The sequence below is a fragment of the Homalodisca vitripennis genome, chromosome 3, assembly GCF_021130785.1.
Source record: "Homalodisca vitripennis isolate AUS2020 chromosome 3, UT_GWSS_2.1, whole genome shotgun sequence".
NCBI lineage: Eukaryota > Metazoa > Arthropoda > Insecta > Hemiptera > Cicadellidae > Homalodisca > Homalodisca vitripennis.
The window spans coordinates 68,755,046-68,769,549 of record NC_060209.1 but is presented as its reverse complement, the minus strand read 5'-3'; the positions used below and the strand labels follow the sequence as shown (position 1 = coordinate 68,769,549).

The window sequence follows — 14,504 nt, the reverse complement described above, 5'->3', positions numbered from 1 at the left end:
TTCCTTGAACATTTTCGTACATTTAGCCATTCTTTAGTGTACAATTTGATAATGGGGTTCATGTGGTTGGAAATCCATATCAACCACCAATACTCTTGTATTGTTATTGAGCTATTCATTTATGAAATGTGTTAAAAAGTTACTTGTGAATGGATGACGTAGCTGCTGTACTTCACTCATCCCTTGCATTATCTTTTATCTAAGTTTAATCTTGAAATATGTTCTTGATATTCCAACATTTGGCAATTATTATTAATTGATTGATTAAAGATAACATAATGATTAAAGTTAACTCCACATTTTGCAACTCGTAAGCACTTCATTATATGTAATGCGCAGTGAAGCTTTAATATTTAGAAGTAATTGAATTGATACTTATACCTAGATATTGCTTATTATGGTTTCTTGGGTATTAAGCAGTAGAAACGACAAAAGTATTTTTTCACAATACGATAACGATTTAGTACTAAATTATTTTATGAGCAGATCTATAATTCCCTATGAATGTTTTTTAATCTACTGATTTGATAATGACCATGTTGATTATAGCTGTACAATATTTTCTCAGGAAATCTTAAGTCTCATCCACATTGAAATCAGATTAAGAAAATAAAGAATACATGAAAACCGTTTAAGAAAGAGAGAATCATGAATCAAAAGCCTAGTATTATTTTTTACTGTTACACTCCATAGCCACTGAGCGTCGAAAATGCAAATCTAACAATCATTATCCACCGTCCGTCGACCACTACTTTTACACGTCAGAGGCTCATTTGGGTCGAGTTAGAGTGGGTCTACTTTTTACTGTGCTTGCCCAATATCTTGCTGTTTGATCGCATTTTAAATTAGTGACTAGTAGTATTTCCCGTAACGCAGGTTTCTGAATTTAAATCTCATCAAGACAGATTTTGGTTGTAATTTATCCACAACTCGACAAACATAGAGAGGTACAGGAGGGGTAGGTGGTATGTTTGTTTTCTTGGGTACAAACATTTGTTAACTAATTAGACTGATCAAAAATTATTTGGTGAAATTACCCGAATTGGAGTTTTTGTGATTACGCACATAATTTTCCACAAAATAATTTTTAAATTCGTTAAGTTACTAAATTTTTTCACAATAAAGAATTATGACAAAAACTCAATCATATTATATAATATCATTATTATATTATTTCATATCACATAATTATCAGTGTACGAATTATACACATCAGAATAATAGTTTTTAATTATTAACTAGCTAAAACCCACATAGTTTTATAACTTCTAGGATTTGGGATACATATTACACCTCGTTGACTACATCAGAATTCAAATTGTAATAAAAATATATTTGGGATGAATAGATTTATAAGAGAAGTTGGCCCTTTATGAAACCTTTCGCATTGATATTTTAAATTAATATTCATCCATTTAATTGAATGTTTTAATTAAACCCTTTAAAACCTTTCTCAACTCTTTCTCTAAAATTGAATATTGGGTTAACACTCATGTCGCCAACACCCAACTCGGAGCTTTAGAGTATTCGTGACTCATCAAGCCAATTAATATATATTTTGATGAGCTTCCATATATTCTACAGTCAGATATGAAATACACTTTATTCATTTAATTAATGTAAATAATTAATATTTATGGGAATTTTTCATACACCGCAGGGGCTGTTCATTCATTTATGTCTGCTAAATCGGTACAACGCAACTTATTGAGAAGTGTACAATAACAGCAGTAGTGAGTGAACACGATAACTACGTAATCCCTGACTGATGCTACGCAAGCCTGCAGAATTGTATTTGATATCAGTTGAACAAGTGCATAAGCCTTCTCTATGTAATGAAAACTTTACTATAGCGTTTGTTTATTCGTTAAATATGTTTTTTCTATTATTCCACAATATACAGTTAATAATTTTTTAAGCGAGTTTACATTCATAAACCTCTTATGTTGTGACCCGATGTAGAGAAAATAAACTGTGAAAATATTCTAAAATTAGAAAATTTATGTCAAATTTCATTGCACTTATTTACATGTATATAAGAGTACTCATGAGATTTTGAGAGCTTTGGGCTTTCAAATTTTTGGAAATAATATTTTGACATGTAAGCCATAAATGAGTCTTGTAAACAATTGCATCTTCAATCTAATATCATGATGAGAGCTGTAGACAAAATCTATCATTCTTGCCATTTTTTGCTGGCCAAGATAAGAAATATGTTCCATAACATGTTGCGCAAAATGTTAACAATGTTGTCTTCATCACGGCAATATATTAAGGCTTTAAGCAATTAGCTAATTGGTAAGCAAATTTTAAAATTTCCACAATGTACAAGTAAATATATAAAAAATACTTTTAACTTTACTTGGTTTATTACAATGAGTATAAACTTAATCTGTTAATTGCCGTTAATGAATGGCGTTTTTCAAACAGTTACAAGTAAACAAACGTAATCACGTTCGGCCAGTTGTTTATTTTTTCTTTAACTTTTGAAATATGATGTTCATTTTCAATCATCAATAATAAATAAATTTTAAATCCCCTCTGGCACGCATAAACATTGTCATACACCTACTGAGGTATATCCTTCAATGACGCTCAGCCAAACTCCATGGTTGGGCATGCACAAATATGGAACTCATATTTTTCTATGTAGAAATGAAGTGTCATGTACGATTTATAGTCAACAGATGAAATCTTTCTCGATATAACTTGCCATATAATGAATTTCCAATTTTGTTAATTAAATTATGTTTCATAGCAATGCACAGATAATAAAGGTTCTGGTGGGATAGGGAAGTTATTAAAATGTAGGAGTGCGCAGAAATAAAATCTTTACAAATTTTAAAATTTAATTTCCACTCTTTTTCTTTTTACTCTGTGAACAAAAGTTACATGCTGAAATCTCAAATGATTGGATTGAGTTTGCTTACAAATTTATCCTGCTATTTTCTTTTTGCCATCATGGTACTTGTAAGATTAATGTAAAATTATTCACTAACGTTCAGCCAAATTCCATGGAGTGACCTTCATCGAACTCAGTGTTGCTAATATATAAATGAAGGCCAGTACGTTTTTGAGATACGTGGATAGACAGATATACAGACAGATAGACAGAAATTAAGTTTTATTAGCCTCACGAGTGAGATAGGTTTCGCTAAAGCTCAGCCAATGATGCCTTTGTGAAGTTACTTTATGGAAATAATAAGCAAATTGGACAAAGCAACTAAAGAGTAATTCACGTTGACTACTTCCTTGCAATTTTTTATTTATAATTGCAAATAAAAGTTGCAATTATAATGTATTATAAATTTCGTTACTCTATATCTGTTAGAATTTCTGTCAGTTGTTAGTATTCGTAAGTTGTTATAAATACTAATTTGTATCGATTAGCCTATTACAAAATTCGATATCTTGTTACGAAAATAATAATGCTCACTTGTTAAGCACATCTCATCAGTGATAATGTTTATCCTCTTTAATTTACCCTGTTGTAATGGGGATAAGCCACTGGGCACAGAATAATGACATTGTACAGCTGAGGCGTACTATTAAATCTTAATGTGAATCAAATTTATCAGAAAAAAACTTTAATGGTAGGAATTATTGATTAAAAACGTAAAGGAACGCTATTTTTAGAACATCTCTAGAAAATATTCCTAGGATCCTCCTTGATTGTACGAGCTTTAGCTCCATAAAATACAGTGTGTATTTGTTCTTTTTTATATAAATTCTTTACCTTTTTAAAATAAAAACTTTAATGGTCTCATTTTAAATTATGGGAGATGTTTAATTTTGGTTTGAAGATATGATATATGGTCAAGAGTTGTTACTTCAAATTGTATAATTTGTAAAAATTTAAAACATGAAGTAAAAAAGGTTTTGTATTTTTATCTGAACGATCAATAAGAATATCGAAAGAATAAAAAGCATTTGGATGCGTATCAACCACATCTTTAAATCTCCCATAATTCTACTACAAAAAAAAAAAAAAAAAAAAAAAAAAAAAAAAAAAAAAAAAAAAAAAAAAAAAAAACGAGAGCGTAAATGTGTTTGCAGTTTAAAATTTCTTCTATGGGGTAAAGCTCAAGATACTTTCACTACAGCCAGCTCTTAACACATCTGTTAGGTTGATATACAAATATAAATCTTTATATCACAAAATGATTGTTTCTGTGAATACTTATGAAAAGGATTTTTGTAACTTTTATGACGATTGAATGAAAGAAAAGTCGTTTATGCATTATATAACAATCATAAATATATTTTTTGACTCCAGATCGTATACAGAAGTGGATACAATCAAGAAATTGTTAAACGGAATGAAAAATTCAGAAACACAATATCAGGATATCTGCGCTGCTTTATAGGTAGAATGAAACGATTAGCGTGCCTTGAGTTATAAAATGCGATAACAGGTTGAAGGCTGGGAAATCGTCCAGCGGTGTCGTAAAGCACGCGTCTCGAGAGCGGCAGTTTCTCTGCAGTAACCGGTCCAGTGTCGCAAGCATCGCCATCCCAAAACTGCGCTCGCCTGGCTCTGTCTGCCGCAACCTGAGCACCGTATCGCGACGTCCTGTAATTGTGGGCTCCTAGGTGGCCCCTAATCTGCGCTTAGGCCCGTCTATCTGTGTCAAGGTCTTTGTAGATCGTGACTATTGCAGATGTTGATACTGTAGTACTCAACAAAAATATACTGGTGAAAAAATCTACAATTTTGTGTGCATTTATTATTTATTTTTTGTCTTATTTACAACGTTCCCATTTTCACATGAGAGTTTCAGGCCAATAAGTGGGGATAGGATTATATTTTATAGTTTTTGCACGAAATAGTTATATTGATTTGTTATTCACTTCTAAACTCATATAACATTATATTGAGACATATGTATTATTACTATTTTTTAGTTTTAGAAATTTTCAAATAATAATTAAATGCATTGGCCACTAAATGTTCCTATACCAGAATTAAAAACATATGGTAACTCATACAGCATATATTATTATTATTATATTTCAGACACGAGTTTCTACTAAATGTGAACTGCAATTAAAGCTTTAGAGACTTTTTGTAAATCTAAAAAATGACAAATTTTTATGGACATATCAGACAGTTTGTAATATATATTCCTGCTAAAAAAACAGTTTTTGGTTAATATTTAAAACTGTCACAGCTCTTTTATTAATACCTGTAACAGAGCTTTTTTTTTGCATGAAATCTGCTTGAAATGTATTCTAGTTTTAAATATTATAATGGAACATTTATCAAGGCCAGCAAGGAGAAGGTGTAGGGTTCGAGTTTAATTTATTAAACGCAACGACTCATTTTTTCTTAATCAAAAGAAAGTTGAAGATTTTCTGATTACAAAAACACCATATATGTTATTGTTTCCTCGACTTTTTTCTCAAATAATTAATAAAATCTCGATTTTTGTATGGTTGTTTGAAGAGAATCTTTATGCTACTTTTCCGACGGTTGGTAAACCAGACTGATATTTCATATGACTGCTCATAGAAATGATCTAACAAGGTTAGTCTAAAAATGACTGTTACTGATATTTTTGTACTGATAAGCACAATAACATGTTAGTTTCAAATTATATAATATTTTAGAAACATAAAAATCATCGTATGCAAAATTAAAAAAGAATCGTTTAATTGGAAAAAATTACTTGAAATATGCCTTTTGCTTGCTTGTTTTGAAAATTTTCATTATGATAATTAAAAGTTAGATGAAATTTCGTTCATAGTTTACGTAAAAAACGTTCCATTATAGGTATTAAAGAGAGAGGTGTAACAGTTCGCAAATTTTGACCAAAAACAGTTTTTTGAGCGCAGCAAGTGAACCACGCAACCATTAACTTAACCACATTGATTTGTTGGTATTTTTATTAAGCACAACTGTGTTCATTTTAAATTTTCAGTATCTCTTATAGTTTCCAAGATCCCTTCAGTGTGCACAAAATTTAGAACACGTCGTGTCTAATAAACGGTTCATTGCCAAACAACACCATTATTGAGTGTGTTGAGACTGGTTTCTACTACTTGTACGCACAGAGCATGTTGTACGCTTAAAACTCCGAAATTACTGCTGGTATAAACTAAATGTTGTAATGCTCATAGTATGTAAAATAGATACCGTATAGTATTCTATTTGAATAACACACGTTGTTTGATAGTAAAGTTTTCTTTGTTAAAACGAATAAATTTACTTATGTGAAATGTTTCCATGTTCTCAGAAATCCTGCAGTCTGTAACTTTTGTGCTCTCTGTCGGAGATAATGTACTCTAGCTGACATCCCCGGTGCCATGGTTGCAAGATGGTGGAGTCAGCAGGACGTCTTGTGGCCGCGGTGGCGAACTGGTTACCCACACTCGCAGCCATAGCTCTCATGACGAGTAAGTACTTGGCGATTGGCCAATAGTAGCTAATGTAGTTCAATTAGGGAGATATACGAAAAGGTATAAGCTTTATTTAGTTTAGCTGCTAAAAGGCTTATTCAATTCAAAAAATAGCTTTTTCAACAGTACACAAATAATTAATTGTTGGGATCTTTAACTAATGAAGACGTAATGTTTTTCTATGTGTGTTATAAATTGAGGATAATAGGACTTCGGACATACCGTAATTTTAAAATTCATTCATGTGTTATGTTTTAAATTTTATGTCCTTAATCTTGTGACAACCACATGCAAAAAGGTATTATGAGGTAGAACTAGTATCTAACTCATAGCAATCCAGTTAATTTTGATTTATAGTCAATTGCCCTGATTAAATGGAACTGTTAATTAGATTTTGTAAAAATATAGGGTGTGAAGGATAAATCAAACCTTTGCCAATTATGGAAATGAATGTTTACAATTTTCAAACCTATTACCAGTAAATATTAAAAATCTTATGTGGGAAATATTATCAATAAATAAAATCTAAACTCTTATCAGTATTTGTTGGTGAGGTTGTTGTGAACAATAACCACATCATAGCTTGAAAATGGTCAAGATATTTATACTTTAAAATACTTTTCCGAAATAGTCAAAATCGAGTGAAATTGAATACGATGAGGTGACACGATAAGTCTTGTTGGTTATTGTTTTCGTAAGAACCGTTTAGCTGCAAGTTAGCAACCGTTTGATGTCTATCAATGAAAAATATTAACCGTTAGTTGCAAATTATAATTATAAATTATGAATGCACTCATTCAGTGATAATAAGAATAGTTTAAAATTGGAATAGAATATTACATCACATAAGGCATTATATCTTTGAGACGCATAATCATTAATTCGACGTTGTATGTAAGAGACAGGAATTCCTTCTAATGCCAATATCTGACCTCAAAGAAGTCTGGGGACAGTTTTATGCTGAGGTGCTTACCTGTTCTTTTATAATAAAAAGGGTTGCTAGCATCTTACTTTGACATTGTTCCTCTATCACAGTCTAATACCGTTAAAACTGTTGGCCTGCGGCTACACTAAATGTACTACAAATGGACTTTTATTTAAGCTCCAACAGATTACGTTAGCTTAAGAAATCACGGAGGATTCATACAAACTTCTTTTTATTCATACAACATTTCAAATAATTGTCATATATTACATTTTAATGTTTTCGAAATTTACTTAGAAGTCTTCCTCTTAACCACCGATGCTAAACCTAGACTGTCAATAATCGTTTAAAGTCTGTTGACTGAAGATGGATATCCACAGTGAGGCCAAGATGTTCAAGAAGTTATTCGTGTAAGCAATGTTTTACGTGATGTGAACCGGGAGACTTCAATGTTAGTTATTGCACCTGCCGCGTAAGAATTAAGATTTTCAACGATCTTCCATTCGAAAAATATATTGATTTAAATATGGCCTACCTGCACAATACCTAGTATAATGTTCGCAAATCTTATGACATTTCCGTTTCAAATAACAAAAAAATAAATGTACTTTTGAAAATAATATACATAAATTACATTGGAACGGTTCTTCACAATGTGCTACTGGGAAAGCAAAAATTTGTCAGACAGATTACAAAAAGTCTTCAAGCTAGGTAAATGATGGTCACTGAAAAATCTCCATTTCTGTACCAAATTTTGTCTCGATGTACTACCGCTAAAATTTCATTGCTTCTAAAAAATCTGTTAGTGGATACCTTTACACATATCATAAGGTGATTTCAAACATCATGAGGTTAGTAAAGGCCACTGCGAAAATCCTTATGCCAGCAAAATATGTTTCCTCATCAGATCCAACTCTAAGGCTCGTATATACGTAGATGTGTTTTCAATAGATGTTAAGATATTGCTAGCTATTTGCGGATTCAGTCGTATTTGATGGAAGAAACCCAGATCTATCACTTCAGAGAATCTTGTTCCACCAGGATCGAAATCCGAAAGAATCGATTGGGAAAGATCCAATCGGAGAATCTTTAGGTACCTTCAACGGAATGGTGAAATGTTGCAAAGAATCTCTTATGTTAACTTCTGTCAAGATGAAAAGAATCTCATCTCTTTAATCCATCTTCCTGAAACTGGAATTTGATGAATTCCAGCAGAGATAACTTGATATGGATGTCAATAAGTCACGAATCATAACTGAGGAAATGCCATTTTCACACAAGTTATAATTACACTGGATAAGATTCAGGAGTCAAGATCTCAAACGATGCTATCAGGCACTTTAAATTGGATAGCGAAGTGGTACTAAAACTCTCTAAACCAGATTTGGACATTGAAAGGAATTGCCATTTTTAAAAACTACCAGGTTCCGTACTCCCCTGCGAAACTACGAGAGGGCTTCATCAGGACAACATTTGCACAGCTGGTTTGAGCGTCAGGGGCGTTCAAGAACATACGTGCCAAGTCGCGTAATTCTCTGAAATCGGGTGTGCATTGCATACTCTAACACATTATCGTAGTGACACACATAGGAATAATACAGTGCTGGTCGTATAAACTACCCAAAACTGTCAAACTAAAAAAAATAATAGAAATAAAAATTTAAGTAACTGCCAGGGTAGTTTAAAATCTAATTCTGTTTTAAGTCCATATTTCGGAGTCATGGAGCCTTTTAAATTTGTGTACAGCCCTACTTATGTTTATACTTTGGTTTTTTTTACTGATACTTCAATGACCGTCTTTCAAGAGATGCACTAATGCTGTGAATGAATAGATGCTGTACTACGGTAAAAACAAAACATGTACGTACATATGGAATGGCATAAACGACTTTTTCGACCTTAATGGTCAACCAAAAATAAGTACACGTTTCACAAAAGAAGAATGGTTTCATGAAAATTAAACATGCAGTGAGTGAGACATATGTACACTAGTCGCTTTATTTCAGTAGTTATAGTGCAGTCATTGAAGCGAAAAATACGGTCTTACCTCCGAATTTTTTTACTGTGAACCGATTTGCATGAAATTTTGGAATTAGGCTCATCTTACCCTTAAATTCAAAAGTGAAAATGATCTGAACTCCGCCTATTATTTTTAAGGGGTGTAAACAACCCTTTAATGGAAAAATTGACATTGAGCCATTTTATCGCTAGAAAACATGTCTAATAGTAAGTGGTGAAATTGTAAAGTGTTTTCTAACACAATTACCTCATATTTAAATAATTTTCAACTCCTCGAAAATCTTACAACCCTTGCAAACAACCCCTAAATTGAAAAAATCACAAAAACATACTTTGGTATGACACAAAAAGATGTAAGTATGGAGTAAATAATATTTTATATTCTCTATGATAATTATCAAATTTTTAGCCCCCTTTCAACCCTTGAAAACTACCCCTTGATAAAAAATTGTTAAAAAATGTTTTTTGATAAAATGAAAAGGATATAAATATTATCCCACACTCTCGAATATGATTATCATATTTTTAAGTTTTTCTACCCTTAAAACTACCCCTAAATTAAAACAGTAAATATATATGATTACATATTTAAAAATAATTAATTTAGAGTAAAATATTGCCATTTGTTGAATAAAATATTTATAAATTATATAAAATTCACTCAAATATATATAGCCTACATATATAACGTTGGTATGTATTCATGCCTAGGTTTCCAAAATATATGAGCCATATTATGTATATAGATACACATTACAATAGTTTTGGGTCTCTATTATACTGCGTACTTTCACATTGCTCCAAATATTCACACTCCGAAATGTTCAGTTACTAAGTAGAAAAAAATATAAGTTTTTGGATCATAACTCCTTCAATTTTCATGCTATCACAATTTATAGAAAACCATTGTAAAGGTAATTAAGAGAGCTACAACATCCTTTATTGCAATATATAATAAAAAAACCTTTTTCTAAAACGGTGAAGGGTTAAAAGGCTTAAGAGAGGCTGTGATTGCGCTGCCACGCGCTCTTTAAACAATCATATCTCCGTCAATTTTTGTTTGACATAAAAAACAAAAAGACCAAATTGTTTGTCAGAAACATACCTAAATTTGTCACCCCTACACTTTTATACGTATCTGTCGTCATTTTTTTAGATATTATGAAAAAAGGTGGTTTTTTAAAAAATTTGAATTTTTTTAAATCGTGACTTTTTTGAAAAATATGTGTCCTGAAGCAGCCAAACTGATAAAACCCATCAAACTCTTCATAATAAAGTTAATTCTAGGCGGAATACGATTACTTTTAATTTTGGCGGAAATTGCACTTATGAAACCCATTGATTTAAAAGAAAAAAAAACATTAGATGCTCCTCTTATTTGCAATACAGCTCACTTATTTTACGTGCAAAAGACTTTTAATAGTGCTCATTTTAAAGCTTATTTCAAGCACTACAGAACCCTTTTTTATTAGAATGCCTAAAATGCATCTGCTCGCCGCTAGATGGCATTGACCACATCGATTAAATTTCAGACAAAATAAAAATCGGCTTTGATCTTTAATATCTAGCTTAATATTGCACTTAGAATCTTTATAAAAAAACTAAATTGTTTATTTTTTAACCTACTAAACTTTTGTTCTTTATAAAATTTTCGATAAAAACGTTTATTTTTGGAGAAATTTGCAAAAAACCGATGAAAAACGTGAAAAAATTGCGAATTTTCAATTGCCAATAACTTGAAAAGTATTAAATTTTTCGAAAAACTTTGTAGATGATTTTAAGCTTAAAATTTGACCTTCTATCGATATCCGAGGTTATTTTAAAAAAGAAAAACTTCACCCCTGAGAAGGGGTGGCAACCACCCCCAGGATGGTTGCGGAGTTCAAATCATTTTCACTTTTGAAGTTAAGGGTAGGATGAACCTAATTCCAAAATTGTATGCAATTCGGTTCACAGTAAAAAAATTCGGAGCAATAATGCTTCAATGACTGCACTATTAAGAGAGATATTAGAAATATTATCCATCATTAAATGTTACAATTTACTGTGGTAACCTGTAGAGATCTGCTATCTGGCACTTCCTTAACTAATATAAATTAATTAAAACTGCGTTAGATCAATAGGTCATACATTTACGCTGTAATACACCATTGTAAGGGATAAGAACAAATAAAAAACTAATAAAATAAAAATAAAAATGCACAAATAGGTCATCCACTCATGGCATCATTAATAGAAAACATTTATGCAGGGGATAAAGTTATAGAATGTGCACGAGGTACACCGAAATGTCGTGTTATCTGAAATTTTAACAGTCAGAATAGATAAGTATCATATTGATATCACCATGACAATATTTATTGTTAAAAAAGAATAAAATTCCTTCAATACCGAGTTTAATTGAGTTAAAACAATAGTGTTAGGAGTTAGTATCAGAATTAACGATATATGGTTTAAAATCATAATAGGGTTTTGGCACTGCCGGATTTTCTAAATTACTCACCTTTTTAAAGAACTGGAATCTGTCCTCTTCTTTACATTTCAGAACCAAAAACATAACATTAAACTTGAAGAAAATTAATAAACAAATCATCAATAATCCGTAGTAATATCTCTAAAATCAAACTTGACAACAGAAACAATGTAGACTACGCCAAAAATTAAGAACAAAATTCTTTTATTAGTTTTATTTAAACGAGTTCTAAAGTGTGAAACATAATTTTACCTTGGATTTATCACAAATGAAATCGTGTAAAATTGATTGACTTAGAAACATAACTAAGGGGTATTCATGTCCGCTTGCTGGACCAACTGAGGCGGTGTGTTCCTCAGTTTCCTTGTATTCTACATTGTAACATTCTTTATCTACTTAAACGTTGTTATGCAATTCTTGTTGTAAAACACCATAGGGATATTATATTCTAATTTTAATTTCATTCATAACTTTGAAACAAGCACATCATCTAGTAAAAAACCTAATAACAGTGATTAATAAGGCACCTTGAGGTAACTAGGTAATTATCATTGAACGTGAAGATAAGTTTGATTGTTATTATCTCAAAATTATGGATACTCGTACTTCAAGAGATAGGATTTCTCGATTTATTGCGAGTCTTCTGGATTCAAGAGTTCCTGCTCGTGTGTGACAGTGTTTGTTTGTTTACAGAATATACGGAGTGTTCCGTAACGGGTGACACATACTTCAGGGATCAGTTCTGTGTATATAGAATAGAAAATAGCTCAGAGGAACATCCTGTATGTAGAAAAATGGTTAGTGTTTGAAGTAAACCTTTCAAATCTGTTACAGTTATAAAGGGAAAACATTTTCCTTTTTTTATTTTGTTGGTAGTAATTGTCGTTAAAATCCCAGATACCGATTTTGATTTAATCTAGAAATTGTTTCAGTGTTTTCAAATTAGTAAAAGTTGCAAAATCTTTTTACAAGAAAATCATACCAGCTTTGAACATCTGTAAGGATTTAATTGAAACATATGGGATTTATGTAATTGGATTCAAATTAATTCAGCGGTACACCTGTGATTAATTATTACATGTTTTTCGCAATAATGAATATGCTTGTTTACAGCATATTATTATAATTGTGCAACCCATAAACAAAAACCTTGTTTCAGCAATTACAGGTTACCAATTTTGAATACTGAATTTTTAACGATTTTTTTACCCAGATATGGAATTTGAACAGTTGAATGCTTGAAGCTGGACGCTTGTTGTTTAATGACGTTACTTTGTTTATATATAAGATTCTACGTAGTACTGAGCCAATTAAGTAAAACTCTTGTATTAGGGTTAAATTTTTTAAGTTTAGTGTAATTATTGATTACTAACCTAATGGTTCGTGTAACAATTTTTAACGCTCTGCTAAACTGTTGATAAGTCCTTACTTTAGAATTCCTAAGAATACAGTTGATCGAGGTTTGACTTGGAAGGAGCACATCAATCATGTTTGCGCAAAAATTTCCTCAGGCGTTCATGTCTTGAGATCCTTAGCAAAATACTGCCCAAGTTAGGTACTGATAACGGCGTATTATGGCCTAATTTACCTCATTTGTCCCACGGAGTGGTCCTGTGTGGAGCGTGCGCAAGCTCTCAGTTTCAGAGAGAATTCAGACTCTAAAAGAGCTATTCGAATAATCGCAAAATTACAATTCAGAGAGTTGTGCAGGAAAGCTTTTAAGGAATTGCAGCTGTTAACTCTCCCGTGTCTATATATTTTGGAAACCACTTTGTTTCGTATGTATAAGTGTGCCTTAACCAGAGGCCTGTACATACATATGCATAAGACACGAGGTAGAGAACTACTACGAACTGCGAGACACAGAACAGTGGTATTTGAACACCTGCCCCCGCAGGCAGGTGTTAATCTTATTAGCAAACTGCCAAATTCAATAAAAAATTCCCTAAAACCCAAGGCGTTCAAAATGCGCCTTAAACACCCTTTGGTGTCACAAGCATTTTATAATGCAGAGGAGTTTTTAGCATTTAACTGGAGACCGCCCAATTACACGACTAATTCTGCTGTTTAAAGTAGGATATATTAGAGAAGGATGAAAGGTGCATAATTGAAAAATTTGTACGTGTGAATAAGAATTTTGTGGTATGAATGTAAGAAATTTTAGATTAAAATCTGTGACGTTTGCTATGCAATGTACTATTGTCGCTGCAATAAAACTGATTAGATTTGATTTGACGAATAAAAAACATTCTCTGCAAAACACATACCGACAGACAAATATATGTTCCATTGAGCTCGTATGTGTTCCATCTTATCTAGATGCCCAGAACCATCCCCTGAAATTCTTTCGTCCATTATGAAACGTTCTGTATTAATCTATTACTAAGGTATATCAATAAACCTATTTATTCTCCATTCTAAATTTTCAAGCAATAAATATTAATTTGTGTTGAGAACCACACATCCGTTTTTAAACGTTGGTTCAACCTCACGTTTATTCTTAGCCTCCACAGAAACTGGAATACTCGTTTTGAAATGAAGAAATAGGAGATTGATAGACCTAATTCAAGACTCGAGTCGTGGCGAAAGCTATAATTGACTCTGAATCAGTCGGTGTTGCGGAGGAGGGCCAAGGCTTGTGTAGCACTGTTAGTGTTACACGTACCAGACAGAGGTAGTCAGGCCACT

The 14,504-nt window shown here is 31.9% G+C and overlaps 1 protein-coding gene across 2 annotated transcripts in view; it reads left to right on the top strand.

The window, feature by feature from the left end:
• Positions 1-14,504, top strand: part of LOC124357033 (pancreatic lipase-related protein 2) — a 50,241-nt gene that overhangs the window by 13,880 nt on the left and 21,857 nt on the right. For both annotated transcript variants that reach the window (XM_046808411.1, XM_046808410.1), the window contains exon 2: positions 6,237-6,396. In XM_046808411.1, coding sequence (XP_046664367.1) covers positions 6,318-6,396 — 79 coding nt within the window. In that variant the 5' untranslated portion in view covers positions 6,237-6,317. The remainder of the gene's footprint in view (positions 1-6,236; positions 6,397-14,504) is intronic.